Genomic DNA, 16,922 nt, shown 5'->3' on the forward strand with positions numbered 1-16,922 from the left:
ATCAGTCTGCAACTTTCCTTTTTCTTTTTTCTTCGCTCAGCAATCAGCCACAGACGCACTGGCTCGGGATTTCCACAGCTTTCAGCAGCTGCTCTACAGTTTATCCATCTGATGTGAGGCTGTGACGGGGTTAGCCATGTAGTAATGACTTTATGAGAGGAAAATGACACGCATGGAAAGTTCCACAGAATGTATGTGTGAGTGCGTGTATATATGCATGTGCAATCACAGAGGATATTTTATGGGACACAGTTGCACAAATTAGTGCCTATCATATAGGTAGGGGAAAAAATACATCAAAGAATATGACCTTGGATGGCGGTTGGGGGGGGGAGGGGGGTGTTCGGAAGGCAGAGAAAGGAAGTTGAGACACATCAGGTAAAGAAAAAGGAAAATATTCAAAAAATGCTTCAGTCTACTTTGACAGGAAGTGGAAAAGTTAGTCGGGACATTTGTGTGGAAAGCGAACTGATGGCCAGACACAAGCTCACATTATGCGGACACACACATATGCACACACAAACGCACTTATCACTAGATTGAATTTAACAGTACGGATGACGGATGAACATGAGTCAGAGTGAATCAGTATTTTCCTCATAGTGATATAGTGACAGTGATATGCCTCAGACCAATTCATATAAAATTACAATAAAAAAGACATATTTCTTTAGGCAATGAACTAATTCACTGCCTCTCTCTCTCTGTCACTCTCCCTCCCTCTTCCTCTCTCCGTCTTTCTCTCTCTCTCTCCCTCACTCGCAGTTTGTGTCCAGTCTGTAGTCCACGGGAAATTTTGTTCACAGGACCTATAACCCAAGCCGTGCGCGGTCAACATTTCTCCACAGTATCTGTTTGAGAAAGGAGGGATTTTGTGGCGGGCCCTAGTGCTGGGTTTGGGGGCTGCTGGGGGAGAGCCATGTGCGTGTGTTTAGGCAGGATGGGGATGGGGAGAGAAAATCTAGAGATCAGAGACTGCCCCCTGCTGTTGGGGTACAGTTTCTGCAGGGGAAAGTATATTAATCTCTGTGTGAGCAACGAACAGAAATCCATCACATAAAACACACCTTGGGTTTTGTTTAAGAAACAAATCCTAAATAAAGAACTTAATTGGATTCACTGGGAACTTTAAAATCTGCTGTATAGGGGCCTGGTCCAACTAAACACTTTACTTTGCGTTACAAAAGGTGGTTTCAATACTTTCCTTAATAAAGGTTTCACTTTGGTCCACACCTTAAACTTTAAGTTAAAGCAAACTTCTGATAAATATGCCAGACTGTAGATTGATTCTCTAAATATATATTTTTTGCAATGAGTCAGGGAAAGCCCTGCTGACTGAAGCTTTGTCTGTGTGGATGACCCTATGGCCAGCAGTCCATTTCCCCGTGGAAACCCCAGCTGCAGATGCAATGGCACAGCCCTGGCAGGACTGACACCACAGGGTACTTCCCTGCACTGAAGACAGGTGCCTGAGCCTCATCTTTCACATGCCTGCTCATAAACTGTATCCAGTTATGAGTCCTCACATATTGCATGTGTGCTATGGATTCATAGTTTATTGTCAGGACTGCAACTTTAGCTTTTAATGACTGCCATTTCTGTTGTAAAATGCATGATATGTCTGCTGCAGTGAAGTGGCACTTTAGGAGCTGCCTAACATGTTGCCTAACATCACAGTGGAGAGACAATGAGGTTTTTTTAAGATGGATAAAATGCAATGACAGCATTCAGAGTTATGCAAATAGACACAAAAAAACAAACATATGATTGCAAAAGCAAAGCGAAGAAAGCATTTGAAAATACCCCAGCCACAGACGTGCGGGGAGCAGACGGACTTGGGGGAGCTCATTACCGAAGCCTTGTCCTCCCCGTCCCTACAGTTTAAATTAAAGAGGACTGAATGGAGGAGATCGCATTAATTAAGCCCTGCTCCAATCCCCTCAACTAGGAGCACATGGAGTATAGGGACTAATATCTGTATTATTAGTTCATTTGTTAACAAAGACAGGAAGCACACAAGGAAGGCTGATGTGAATGGCTGGCAGACTTCACAGAGCCTGCACATCTACAGGATAGCAGCCTATGCTAGCAGCAGACTTCACAGAGCCTCCACATCTACAGGATAGCAGCCTATGCTAGCAGCAGACTTCACCGAGCCTCCACATCTACAGGATAGCAGCCTATGCTAGCAGCAGGCTTCACAGAGCCTGCACATCTATAGGATAGCAGCCTATGCTAGCAGCAGACTTCACAGAGCCTGCACATCTACAGGATAGCAGCCTATGCTAGCAGCAGACTTCACAGAGCCTGCACATCTACAGGATAGCAGCCTATGCTAGCAGGTAGACTTCACAGAGCCTGCACATCTACAGGATAGCAGCATATGCTAGCAGCAGACTTCACAGAGCCTGCACATCTGCAGGATAGCAGCCTATGCTAGCAGCAGACTTCACAGAGCCTGCACATCTACAGGATAGCAGCCTATGCTAGCAGCAGACTTCACAGAGCCTGCACATCTACAGGATAGCAGCCTATGCTAGCAGGTAGACTTCACAGAGCCTGCACATCTGCAGGATAGCAGCCTATGCTAGCAGCAGACTTCACAGAGCCTGCACATCTGCAGGATAGCAGCCTATGCTAGCAGCAGACTCAGAGAATTTCAGAGCACCGGCGTCTTTCCCATTACATAACCACTGCGGTTACAAAAATTCATGGGCCTGAGGAAAAACAAAAATATTAAAGTGCCTAAGGCCAACAGTAGCATAGGAATAACATTTCCTGATCTTTTTTCACGCAAAAAGGTAATTACTTTTTTCTTGTCAGTGGCATTGTCTTCTTGGCACATTCACTGTTCCATATGGTTCACGTTTGCAAAAGAAAAACTGAACTGTCCAGCAGTCATAACTCAGTTAAGTGACGACTCATTCAGATTCAGGATCCAGCCGAGAAGGGAATGAAATATCTCTATTGTCGAGGAAAGGCGCGCTTAACTTGCATCTATATTTCAGTATACGAAAAAGCACACTGGCAGACACCATACAACAGGGGTCCCAAACCCTCAAATCTTCCCTCTAAATTTTCAATGTCAAAAACTAATGTCAAAAGCTTGATAACTAGCCAATTTGGCACAACAACATACCATCCCGGGCAACATTACCCATTAACAACGTTGGTAACATTATTTCACTGACAACTCATGGTGCTAACCAAACTAACTTTCCTAGCTATTCAGTTTGCACAAAGAAGTGCTTCTCCCTGCACATCTATATTTTACTTTTAGATCGCTCTTAAATTTTGACATTGCTTACCGTACCTATGGTACAGTTAGTATGTGGTAATGTAACAACAGGTACATTGGCATGGTTGTATAATGACTCAGTTTTCTCATTTTATGTAAATCGTCATGTTGCAAGGTCTTCAGAGACCAAAGTCAAATTCTTCAGGTGAGGGGAATATAAGAACTTCTTTGCTTTCAGAAAAATTCAATTTTTCAGCACAATAGCAAGTACTTAATATCAGCACATTTATTATTTGGTTCTTTATTTATAAGTATTTTTTATTGCACAAAGTCATTATTTCCCAATTACAATCTGAGTGACAACAAAAAACTGGAAAAACCTGTGACTCGAATCACAAAATCCCTGCAACACAACCGTGGCCTGAGCATACAAATGAGGTCATGGTTTATGGTGGCCACATGAGGGCAGCAGCGAGCTCATTATAGGCCTCTGCACACTTCAGTCTTCTGGTTATTGCTCAGAATGAATCAGCTCTCACAAACTATCAAATCCACAGTGGAATTAGTAGCATACACAGATGAACAGTAGGGTTAAGGCCACAGAAGACATTTCAACTTCCTACCAGCCAGAGATGTTCAATATAAAAAGTGGTTTATGGATACGAAAAAGAATAATCGTAGTGTAAAAGATCAGGAGCTGCACTGAAATACAGTTTACAGCAGCGGTAGAGTCCAGGTTTAAGGAACATGAGCACTTTGGGAATGAGCGCTTCCTACACTGTTGGAAACATGAGCACAGGCCTAGTGCTGCTCTGAACCTGAAGCTCATTACCCTTCTAAACATTCATCATGTGAAGCAGCTTTCCTCTGAACACTGAAATGTATGGGGCTGCATTTTCAGATGCATGGTTAAGCAAATGCCACGAACCAAAAATGCCAGGAAAAGCCATAAAATGTATACCATATCTAGAGTGAGACATCCCGCTTTTAATGGGACAGCCCCATATATGTCAGCTCCTCTTCATGCGTCCCGACTTATTCAGAGAAAATCTTGATTGGTCCCGAATTTCAGCCATACCATATTTCAGGGGATTTTCTGACTGTACCTGCCATTGTTTTATGATGTCACTGCATTATCGACATGGGCCCCCAGGGAATCTGATCATCCCAACCATAAACCCAACTACCACCCTCCATCATCTCACACGAATATCATCTTAACATAGGGATTTTATCATCAAGAAATATGCAAATACACAGTACATACACAAGCACTCACATACACAAAATGTGTTACTTTCCTTCTTACACAATTTTACAAGGTAGAAATGTATATTTTCAATAAAATATGCAATTGGTTCCACTAACATATTTTTTGTGTTGGCAAATAACTTTTTTAAAAAATTTATAATAAAGAGATTATCATTTATATTGTTATATAGCTTGTATTTCTCAAAATGACCGCTAGATGGTAGCATCAGATACACTACGCAATTCTCAATATAAACCTTCATTAAAAAGACTAGAAAAAGCATAAAATGTTTCTCTGATCCATTATATTTTGGTGATATGGCTTTTGCTGTAGATATATTGGAGACATTAGAACAAACAAGAAAGTCCACAGTCCCATCACTGAATGAAAATGGCATAGTTCTTGGTATATGTGAGGCTTTTCATCATATAATTTTCATGGAGTTGAACTGATATCTGTAAGGTATAACATCAGCTGCACAGTGAAATACCTTCTATATTGAGAATTTAAATGAAATAATATTGATCTTGTGGGAGAGAGGTGCCTTGCCCTGGAGATATATCTTCCTAAGCAAAAATCTTATATTCCTAAACTGTGATTTGTACCCCCTTGCTGACAGGAAACTATAATGAAAGTGTAATAAACAGCCCAAGGACACAATAGACCACCATTGTTCCAAATGCAGTTCCACAAATGCAGTTTTGTCCCCGAAATATTGTATCACGGAGCATGAGGTCACTCCGACTCCAAAGCAATGAATCACGCCACCCACTGCTTTCAAGGCTCGAACCTGATGTCGCAGTCAGTTTTTTCTTTTTCATTTGTCAAGGAACTCAGGAGATACACCCTGAAGGAATGTCCTCCTGATGAATCTCCCATCAACCCCTTTGTAGTTCTGCCATTTGTGGATTGGTCAAGGTTTTCAGTTGTCTGAATGAATGGGACAGATCTGTGGCCCTGGATATTTTGCGCTCTGTGGGTCTGTTGTGAACTGGAAGCAGGGGGTCTTCAGAAGACCCATTGTTCTCGACAGGACACCAGGGCCCATTGTCTTATCAACCAGACCCAAGTCAGACATCCTGCGCTGAATGACACACATATATAACCCTCCAAAATCTAACACATGGGGGTGGCAGCGTGAAGCATGCTGTGTGTGTCTGAGACTGGGGTGGCAGTACGGAGCATGCTCAGTATGTCTGCGACTGGGGTGGCAGTACGGAGCATGCTCAGTGTGTGTCTGAGACTGGGGTGGCAGTACGGAGCATGCTCAGTGCGTGTCTGAGACTGGGGTGGCACTATGGAGCATGCTCAGTATGTCTGCGACTGGGGTGGCAGTACGGAGCATGCTCAATGTGTGTCTGCGACTGGGGTGGCTGTACGGAGCATGCTCAGTGTGTGTCTGTGCCTGGGGTGGCACTATGGAGCATGCTCAGTGTATGTCTGCGACTGGGGTGGCAGTACGGAGCATGCTCAGTGTGTGTCTGTGCCTGGGGTGGCACTATGGAGCATGCTCACTGTATGTCTGAGACTGGGGTGGCACTATGGAGCATGCTCAGTGTATGTCTGCGACTGGGGTGGCTGTACGGAGAACAAACCGCACATATTCCATTTCAATTTGATATTCACTGAAGCCATTCAGGTAACATACCTGGCTCATGGGTACAAGAGTACTGACCTAACTGTGAATAAAACCTGCAATCTACTGATTCCAAGCCTGGCTTCCTTCCTATAATCATGTTTTTGGGTTATCCCATTTAACATGGGCTGCGCTGTTTGGGTCACACAAAAGGCTTTGATAGTGTTTTGTTTTTTCAGTCAGTGCATATCCATTCACAAATTAACTCATGTATCTTGAGAAATAAATTTCTATTACAATACAAAAAAAGAACTTTGGAAACTGGAAAAAATACGTACGTAAAAAAGTTTTTTTTTTAACTAAATAATAAAATCTGTTCAAACACTGGTGCACCTAAATGTGACCAGACACACACATGCACAAACACACACACACACACACAGACACACACACACACAGACACACACACACGTACACACACACACACACACACACACACACACACAGACACACACACACACACACACACACACACACACACAGACACACACACACACACACACACACACAGACACACACACACAGACACACACACACACACACACACATACACACACACACACACAGCAGACACACACACACACACACACACACACACACACAGCAGACGACAGGCACTGCGACGCTGGCGGTGTGGAGAGGGCTGTCTCTCACAGGAGGGTATGGCTCTCCCCCCTCCTCCCCTACGCCCGTCCTTATTGCTCTCTTTCTCTCCATCTCTCAGCCAACTGCGTTCCCCAGGCCGGTGCACTGATGAGCTCCATTAGGACTGTCAGTAATCAGATTGCTGGGAGGGGCGGAGTGTGAGTGGAGAGGAGAGAGGCAGGAGGAGGAGGAGAGGGAGGGAGGGAGGGAAAGAAGGAGGGGGATCCTGGCTGAGCTCTTCCTGTTGTGGTAACCACGCGCACTCAATCTCTCACTGCAGCACTTGCTACAGCAGCGGCAGCGATTGGCTTCTTCCTACCCTCCCTGCCTCTCTGTCTCCCTGCCTCTCTGTCTCTGCCTCTCTGCTTCACTCTCCCTCTCTCTCTCTCTCTCTCTCTGGCTGAAGGACCTGTGGTCAGCACAGCGGCTCACGCTCTCTCTGTACGAAGGGGACACCGGCCGGATCCTCCCTCAGAGTTTCTGCATGACTGTCACAAAGGTAAGCAGGGAGGCGGGACGGGGCTGTGCTGTGTTTGGAGCTGCAGGGAGGCGGGACGGGGCTGCGTTGTGTTTGGGGCTGCAGAGAGGCGGGACGGGGCTGTGCTGTGTTTGGGGCTGCAGGGAGCTGGGACGGGGCTGCGTTGTGTTTGGGGCTGCAGTGAGCCAGGACGGGGCTGTGCTGTGTTTGGGGCTGCAGAGAGGCGGGACGGGGCTGCGTTGTGTTTGGGGCTGCAGGGAGGCGGGACGGGGCTGTGCTGTGTTTGGGGCTGCAGAGAGGCGGGACGGGGCTGTGCTGTGTTTGGGGCTGCAGGGAGGCGGGACGGGGCTGTGCTGTGTTTGGGGCTGGTCCACTGTGAGAGGACGCTGCGGCAGGACGCAGCAGGGAGCCGTGTGGGGGATGGGGGGCTTAGGTGACAGGTTGAGGGCCGGTGAGGGCTGAACTTGAAGCGCAGGGCAGGGAAGCGCAGATGGGCTGCTCACCTTTGGGCTTACGGCCTGCCAGGTGCAGCTGTCAGTACAGGAGAGCACAAGAAGCCTGGCCCTGCCTTAAACTTCCTGCTGCAGAACGTCATCAGCATGCCTGCAGTGCTCAGGGTAGACCCTGCAGGCTGTGACTGTGTGTCCTGATGGCTCTAACGGTGGAGGCAGGAGAAAGAGCACGTTCTCCCAGGGGGGCGGGCTCGGGGATGGAGGAGGGGCCGGTGCTCCTTCCTGTGTGCAGGACAGCTGCGGTAAGCAGATAGAGCCACCTGAGCAGACAGCAGCTAAGCTGGAACAGGAGCGGGTCGGAGCAGAATAGAGTGTGCACGCGTGCGTTTGTTTTTGTTGTGTGTGTGTGCGCGTGTGTGTGTGTGTTGCCTGCAAATCTCAGCTGATTTCAGCAGCAGGCCAAATCTTAATCAGTCAAAGGGCTAGAGGAGTCTCACAGTGATATCGGTGTGCTGCTCCCCACTCAGAACAGTGGAGGACTGCTCACAACTTAAAGAATCACCTTTGAATGCGCGTGTGCACTCACACAAACACACACGAACACGCTCTTGCCAAGTGCATGATGGGGAAAGCGGTAAGGTGAGCGTGTGTGAGAGCCTGCAGAGCTTGTTTTTGTACGGGGGTTAAAGGCCCGAGCGCTGGCCCGGGGAGCCTGCTCCAGTCCCCCAGCACCATGGCGTTTGAGCCGCTGTTCTGCGCTCAGGGAGGCGAGGCGGGGAGAGGCTGGCGGGCCGGAGAGGGCCTGGTGAGGAACCGTGGGGGCACGCGGATGAGACTCCGGTAACGCGCGTTTCTGATTGGTGAAAGCAGGGGCGGGAGACGGCTCACGGGAGCACAGCGGGGACCAGAGACAGGAACACAGCCCTGTGTTTAGTGTCCGCACGCAGAGCTGTGGAATTACAACACGGCCCCTCACATTTTTCAATGTCAGGTAAAATCATGCAAATATCAACCAAGATACGCACCTTACAGCAGCATCTAATACATATGAATGACAGCCAGGCAGACTGTGTGAGCTGATGTGAGTGAGGACAGAGAAAAAGTCTGCGACTCCCAGAAACCTCTTCCAGCACAGTGCCATTTTCATCAAGGCTCCATGCCTATATTGTCATAAGGGGCAAGCAGTATGAAGCGCAATTTTGTATACTTTCAGCAAGAGACTTGTGTGGCAAAGAGCAAGACTGATCTACACTCTAAATATAGATCCGCTGTGGAGACCTATAAATAAGAATATTGATCTGTTCTCTAGAGAATGTAGTAATTATCCATTTTAGTGAATGAGATGCATTGACGCAGCAGAGGCAGAGGCAGAGGCAGAGAGGTGGTGTGCTGTTCGCAGAGAAGGGGTAGAGTCAGGGCACTCCATGGGACCTTGGGATAGAGGTCAGTGTTTGCTGACTGCCAGGAATGAGGTTGTGTTGTGCTGAGGTAAGTAAAGGCACTCGACCGTCCCATTATCCCAGTGGAGCAGCGGAACTCTGACTCTGCTCAGCCGGCAGAGACAGGGAGGCTGTCTGTCCATAAGGGGACCGCAGACCGTATCATCAGCCAACAGCAAAGCAATGTAATCACTCCGACCCTGCTGACCCTAACAGGCACCGTGACAACGGGGCTAAGGCCAATCCAGCAGCAAGCTAACATTTTCAGACCAATTTCTTTTCCTTTTTGTAATTATTGGTGACAACAGAGGCTGGATTAAAGTAAAGATGATAGGGGAAAAGAACTAGACTGTATGTGTGAACATATCTTTAGATGTCCTGGCAAGACACCACATCAAAAATGTTTTAAACCTTGTACGCACGCACGCACACATGCGCGCACGCACGCACACACACACACACACACACACACACACACACACGATCGGAAGAGGCCTGGAGGCAAAGCACATTGCTGATGAAGATGTCTAACAGGCTGAAGCACTGATTGAGGAGGGAATAGATTCTTGGAGCAGCCTACATGGGTATGCCTGAGGCCTTGGTAAAGCTCGACACTAAGTGTGAAGTTTTCCTCTCCCTGTGCGATATTTGTGCTCATTAAATGAAGCGGTGTGAAGAGGTGCTTTAGAGTGTGTGCTGAGAGACGCCCGGGGCTGTTTGGAGGTGCTGAAGCGCGCTCCAGGAAGCACAGGCAGAGCGCGCTGCTGCGTCTGATGCAGCCCGTCCTGAAAGGACCAGGTCCCGTCCCACTGTGGGGGCTGTGCTGAGACAGGCAGACTCCACACACAGAGGGGTGGAGGGGAGGAGGGGGCGGGATGGGTGCTACAGGACAGGTGGACGGAAAGGAAAGGAAACATACAGTATGATGGCCAAAGGGTGGGGACTTCCTCTTGAGAACACCAGGAAATGGCACAATGGCGGCATGTTTCCTGGAAATCCAAATTTAACCCACTGCAGGCTCAGGAATTGAGCATAAATGACTGGTGTGATAGAAAAATAATATTTCAGCTAAAGTACCCTATTTGAGTCCCAGACTCTAACAGCAGCACGATGTTCAGAGAGGAACCAATGGTGTCAGTACAGCTGTTTCTGTGAACATTGGTGTGGTATTGGGTAGGTGGTTTCTGCTTTTAGTATGAATAGTACAACTATAAATGGTGGCAATGGTTGGCTGTGTGTGTATGTGTGTGTATGCGTGCGTGTTTGTGTGCACGCTGGAGTGTGCGGGCTGGATTCCAGAGAGGAGAAAGACCCTGCATTGTTCTGCTTCACTTCAGATCAGTAACCCACTGAACTCTCCAGAATCTGCTGGCCAGCACAAGCACAGACCAATAAATGCAGGGCTCTCTGCTACACCACCGTCGCCCACGGCAACCCTGCGGGAACCCTCAGCAGAAGCTGAGTTTCTGCGACTCGGGGGGGGGCGGAAATAAGAGACGCGTCCCAAGGGCTCGTGGCTGAGCAGGACGCTGTCCCTTCCAGAGGTCGGAGGTCCCGTCCCATTAAGCCAAGCCAAGCCTCCCCCGTCAGAGTGACCATGAGAGCATTGGGTTCTGTTCTGCTTGAAATGCAGACCGACGGCCAAAGCAGCAGGCACACTTATGAAAGGAGCGTCGCCCTGCATGGGAGAGCGCCACAGGCAAGCGGGGAGCACGATGCAGACTCCATATTAAACACCAGCCATACTGCTCTTCTGCCTCAGCCCTCGGGGACACGGCATAAAGCAGCCGTCGTGTGTGTGGGATTTGAGCTGAACCAGCTGAAGCAGAGCAGTGTTTATTTTAACGGAGCGATATGGCTGTGCAATGATTAAGAAGTGTTCAGCGAAAAGGACCAAAGTATATATGTGTGTGTGTGTGTGTGTGTGTGTGTCTTTTCGAGGAATGGTGTGCTTGTGCATGCATGTGTGTATGGCTGTGTATGTGTTTGTGTCTGTGTGTCTGCATGTGCATGCGTGCATGTGAGTGTGTGTGGCATTGTGAAGCGCCATTGTGAAGCCCTGCTGCAGAGTAGGGGATGGTACTGCAGAGTAGGAGGTAGTACTGCAGAGTAGGGGGTAGTACTGCAGAGCAGGGGGTAGTACTGCAGAGTAGGGGGTAGTACTGCAGAGCAGGGGGTAGTACTGCAGAGTAGGGGATGGTACTGCAGAGTAGGAGGTAGTACTGCAGAGTAGGGGGTGGTACTGCAGAGTAGGGCGTAGTACAGCAGAGTAGGGGGTGGTATTGCAGAGTAGGGCATAGTACTGCAGAGTAGGGTGTAGTACTGCAGAGTAGGGGATGGTACTGCAGAGTAGGGGGTAGTACTGCAGAGCAGGGGGTAGTTCTGCAGAGTATGGGGTAGTACTGCAGAGTAGGGGATGGTACTGCAGAGTAGGGGGTAGCACTGCAGTGATGGTGGCTGTCATTGTCTCTGCCTTCATTCATTATTCCAATAGACAGCAGCTGTAAGAAGCCCCTGGGGACCAGAGCCCTGACCCCCCCTCAAGGGAGTCCCTTTAGTTAACCTCTGAACCTCTCTCCCTGAGGAGCTTGTTACTGCAGGAACACACACACACACACACATGTGAAACCTCCTTCCAATAGCAACAGATGACCACTGAATGCAATGAGAAAGATGAATAATAAAAACAGCGGTGGGAGTCAAATCAGGAGAGGGGTAGCAGTCAACACATGGATACAGGAGCTGTCTAAGCAAGGATTTTCACAGGGTCAGCAGCAGCACTTGTCCTAGTTTCCATGGTATCAACTTCCTGTATGACATATACCAGACTTTCTGAAAAATCCGGCTTTTAACTAGGTTTTGTGCAGAGAGGCAATGGCCATGTTGTAGACGTGGTTCAGTTTGGGACTGCAGTATGATAGGTAAGGAGCTAGTCTTGTAACCTAAAGGCCGCAGGTTAGATTCTCAGATCAGCATGTGGGTGGGCTGGCTGTCTGCATCCAACCCAACTCTGGGAAAGGGCTGTAGGGCCTAAAGTTTGACTGGACCATCCTACCATACCTGACCAGTCCTATCGTAAATAATCAAAACAAACATAATACTAAAGCTACACGGTATATGCACAAATGGCTCCGGTTGTGAAGTTTCATCACCAGTGGATTATGTGATAAATGTCACTCCACATGAATAAGGGAACATGGATTGTGACTATGCTGAGTGACTTGTTTCCTTCTAGGAATAAAAACTCATATGGAGAGTGACTGAGGCTATTGGCTACAGTGTTCATATACTTCTGATGCATCACTATATAGAGGCAGATGCATTAAACCTGCACATCCAGTGCAATCCTAGCAACCCAGCGTCCGAATGTCCAAATGAACCCACTACTGAGGGATGCCAGCTCTGAACAAATGAGAGATTAAGATTTCTTTTTTCACACTTTATTATTAAAGGGTGAATAAAAAGCTGTATGGAAACCACAAAAATGCATTCATCCTCCTGAAAGGACATTCATAGGAGATGAGATCACTGCCTGCTGCCTGTCTGAGAATCAGCTCACAGCAGTGTGTGGATGTGTGTGTGAGTGTGTGTGTGTGTGTGTGTGTGTTTTTGTGTGGATGTGCGGATGTGTGTGTGTGCTGCTGTGCTATATATGGTATTTTTACCAGCACTACTGTAATCCATGATCCAAAATTTCATTGTAAGATTACAGTCATCCATTCAAGCATGACTATCGACTCATTCTTTTCTCCAGACTTCAAGCCCAGAACGTAGTATCATCGCATGGCAGAAATGAGAGAGCGAAGTGGGGGGGGGGGGGGACCCAAAGGAAAAGAGAAAAAGAGAACGTGTCAGTTATAAATATCGGCGCACGGAGAAAAGGAACAGAGAGGAGAGTGGCACTCTCATCGGCCGTCTGTTACGACGGGACTGCTTCCTCCTCGGGCACAGATTCCGTGCCGGTGTTGTCATGGAGAGAGTGTGTCACCGCTCTGTGCCGCGCGCGGTGTGGTGAATGGGCGCATTGACGGCGGGATGCCGCCACGGGTTTCTCGCCGAGTGTGTGCGCTGGCCTCCCACTCCTGAGACTCCTGGGCACCTCCCTCAGCACAGCGCTCCTGACAACCTGACCAGCGCAGCAGAGGAGCAATCACCCCTCGGCTGGGCAGGGCGGGCGGGGGCGCTGGTCCGCGCTACGAGGGTGGTGCCATGTGCAGGGGCGGTTATTGGGGGCTGGGGGTGTTAAGTGGGCGACTCTCAGGGAGGATCTGAGGGCCTCAGAAGATGAGGGCGATGCCTCTTTTCGTAAGAATCATACCACTGTTACGCAATCACAATGTTGCAGCCCGCTAGAAATCTCCAAATGGAGGAAGAGCAGGGGAGCTCTGCGGGGATTCGTTCAGTCCCATTTAAAAGACAGCACATTAGCAGGTACTGTGAGCAACTGAAGAACAGCAACTGACTGATAAATGGAAAATAAAACCCTGAGCTACTCTCAGCAGAGCACATAAAGACTTTGTTGGTCTGATTTTAGCCTGCAGGCCTTTTAATAAGAGGTCCAATACCAGGTTTACTCTTCTGTAGCCTGAAGGGCCAACAACAAGATAACAAGGATGGTCAATATCCTAAGACTATTTTACACCAATTTGCTCAGAGTTACTGAAGTCAAGGCAATTAATGATAGGGCTTACCGATTCAGACGGCCAATCGGAACTAGAATTCATGGAATAGAGATAAAGTATCTGGTTTCAGTAACGTACTGTCCATCTTAAAATCAAGGGATCAGAAACTGTTTTCAGTCTACCAGGGAAGCAACAGATTGAGTCATGGATTTGGTGAAACCTGCTCCCACCCACCTGCTGGTCTACGCCCTCTTACCGGAATCACATAAGTAAATGACACTGGGCGCGCTGGGTCCAGTAAAATAGGCTTTCTGTCTCCTGGCTACATGAGTTATGCACGAGGACAGCCCCTCAGACCAGCTCTGCTGAACTCATTTCCAGAGCGTTACTCCTGTTCTTTGGGAGCAGGGGGGAGCGATGGCTCAGGTCTGGGAATATGCCTCTCTCCTGCTCTAGATTTATTAAAATGTCAGGGGTTCACAGGTTGTGGCCGTACAGGAAAAGTTCCATTAAAGCCACATCAAGAGAAACGATTTATGTGGCAAGAGGGGGAGATAAGGGGGTAACGTATCGTTGGTCAAGCAGGAAGAGCAGAGCCCCACGCAGAATTAACAAAAGGAAGAGAAACCCACTGGGGTGTCTTAAGTCTTCATCTCTGGAAACAGATTCTCAGATAACATTGGGGGAGAGAAGTCTGTTCCATTTAGATTGTTGGCCAAAATGCTCCTCATAGGCAAATGTCTACATACATAAGAAAGTTCTGATTGAATCCAGACACACAGTACTATCTTAGGGTATGATATTTTCCAAAGCTAATAAATGGCACCCACGCATACATCCACATAGCCCTGTGCACTGCCAGGGCTCCCTTATTCCGTCTTACTATTGGAGCTGATTGCATAGTGAGACTGGAGCCTGACATCGATCACCAAGGGGAAGCGTGATGTCATAATCACAGACGTCCCGCCCCCTGTGAGTCATATATCGAGTAGGCCTAAGCAGCAGAGGCACTGTGCTGCGTTGTGTAACCAGGATGTGAGGTCACTCAGAGATGAGCACCTTGTGAAAGCTGAGGGAGAGGGGGAAGTGTCGGGGGTCCAATGGGAGGGGGAGTGAGTGAGGGGCAGAGAGAGAGTGTGTGTGTGCTGGGGGAGGGGAGGGCTGGGGAGTACCGGTGGTAGCTCTGAGTGGGGGTGAGGGGTTGACAGTGGCTCTCGGAATCTGGCACAGGTAGCAGTACCGCCCACGCAGCTCTCCTGTGCAGACGAGCAGGAATTCACTCGGTTTTCAGCTGCCATCTGTTTCAGCGCACTCTCTTTACCATGTAAATTCTGCCTTTATATGGGTGGCTGGGCTCTCCGCAATCTGTGTGCCACTCAAGACTAGATCTGCCTAAATTACATACTGTATGCCAAATGCGATCAGTGCCTTCACTTCAGCAATAATGATAACTCTCCCATGGCAGAAAAATATAGGGGCTGCCTTAAAATGCACACAGGCCACAATTCCGACGACATGTCCACATTGCGCACACGCTATAGCCCGTATCCTGCAGCGTGTCACATCTGTGTCTATTGTGCATTGTTCCGGAGCAGCTGTGTGTGTATGGGGCCTGTGTGTAGGCTGCTCTCCCACACACAGTGCGCCTCTCTGTGCGTCCCAGGAAGAGCTGACAGATTCTCTTTCTCGGGGCATCCCGATGGCGAATCACTCGGTCACAGACACGGCTTGTGGGGACGGTTCTCTGATGGGTCTCGTGTGCTCGCTGAGGCCCGACTCCCACCGTGTAATCCAGTTACGGGAAAGTGTGTCCGCAGCACAAAGTAGGGGTCTTTCGCCCCCCCATCTGTCTCTCACATTCTCCCCCTTTCTGTTTAAAGTGTCAAAATGCCGTAAGCCGTGCTTTAAAAGCCTCCGTAATCAATATCAAAACATTTAAGGTAAAACTACAGCTCAAAATATAAACTGTGTAAAATAGGTTAAAAATGTAAAGCATGTATTCACTCACACGCACCTATCCTGCAACCCAGCACACTATCCAGATATGAGATATTACCTTAGGAAAACAGAATAGATTTTAAAAAAAAAGAAATGGGAAGGTCCTCCACCAATCTGAGAGGTTATCCTTGGAGCAGTATAAATCTATACTATCTTCCATGAAGACAAACGATCTCTCAGCTATAAATACATAAGCTCCTTAAAGAGCAGTACTGTCGAGCAGCAGGCCCCAGCTTTAGAGCGATATCATTTAGAATGGCTGACACAGCTCCGTTTCCTGCTGCGTTTGGGCACGCTTCCTAGAAGTGGCGGAGTCAGCCTGTGGGTAAACACAATTGTTCCCTAATATTCTCCTCTCCGCTCCTCTGGGGTGCACTGTGGATGAGGAGTATAAAAGGATAGAGCTGTTTACTCCAGCGTTATTGTCTCGCCCTCACGAGTGGCTGATCTGATAATAAGCACCATGTTAATATTGAGCTTTTAGTTACGTCTCATTTGAACCGATACGCTCAGCAGATGAGGTTTGAGAGCGATGCCCCCACCCTCTCCCCAGACCTGCGGTCTACCCACATTAGTACAGTGCCTTCCGACAGTATGTCTAAGGGGGGAAATATGAAAATGAGAGCGAGCGAGCGAGCAAGCTACGAGAGCTATAATTGCGAACCCCTGGCTATGAACACATTCGGCTACTCTCACTGTTTAATGTCCGCTGGGTTTACTCGGCCTTGCAAACAGATTAGAGTGCTGGAAATGCCTTATACTGCCTCTTGTGAAAACCATCAATACAATTGCCTGCACAGAACTTCCCAATGAATATGGCCATCTGCGTTCGCCATATCCCTATGGCAACACAGTGGGGATGTCTGTTTCAAAACTCTCAGCACAATGAAATCAAGATTTGACTGAGAGCTTCAGAAATATTTGCCGTTCACTTGTTAAAATGCACAGTGCCTTTCATGTATGAATCAACACTATACGCTAAGAAATATGAACATTAATTTGGCACACAAGAAATTAAGTTTACTGATAACAAGGCAAATACTGTCACGGGCCTGTGCATGACTAAGAAGACAATGTACTTACCAAGTATATCATACACATTAAAGCATATTTCCTCCGCATACACTTTATAATTGAGAATCAAAATAATCCACAACAGTTG

At 48.1% G+C, this 16,922-nt stretch overlaps 2 protein-coding genes across 2 annotated transcripts in view; one reads left to right on the top strand and one right to left on the bottom strand.

Moving 5' to 3' along the window:
* The window catches only part of itga11b (integrin, alpha 11b), a 125,364-nt gene that overhangs the window by 73,232 nt on the left and 35,210 nt on the right, over window positions 1–16,922 (bottom strand). The gene's annotated exons all lie outside the window — the stretch shown is intronic.
* Window positions 6,982–16,922, top strand: part of coro2bb (coronin, actin binding protein, 2Bb) — a 46,244-nt gene continuing 36,303 nt past the window's right edge. The window contains exon 1 of the mRNA XM_035396481.1: window positions 6,982–7,270. Within this exon, the coding sequence (XP_035252372.1) occupies window positions 7,256–7,270 (15 nt within the window). The 5' untranslated portion in view covers window positions 6,982–7,255. The remainder of the gene's footprint in view (window positions 7,271–16,922) is intronic.

The sequence above is a fragment of the Anguilla anguilla genome, chromosome 16, assembly GCF_013347855.1.
Source record: "Anguilla anguilla isolate fAngAng1 chromosome 16, fAngAng1.pri, whole genome shotgun sequence".
In the NCBI taxonomy this organism is placed as follows: domain Eukaryota; kingdom Metazoa; phylum Chordata; class Actinopteri; order Anguilliformes; family Anguillidae; genus Anguilla; species Anguilla anguilla.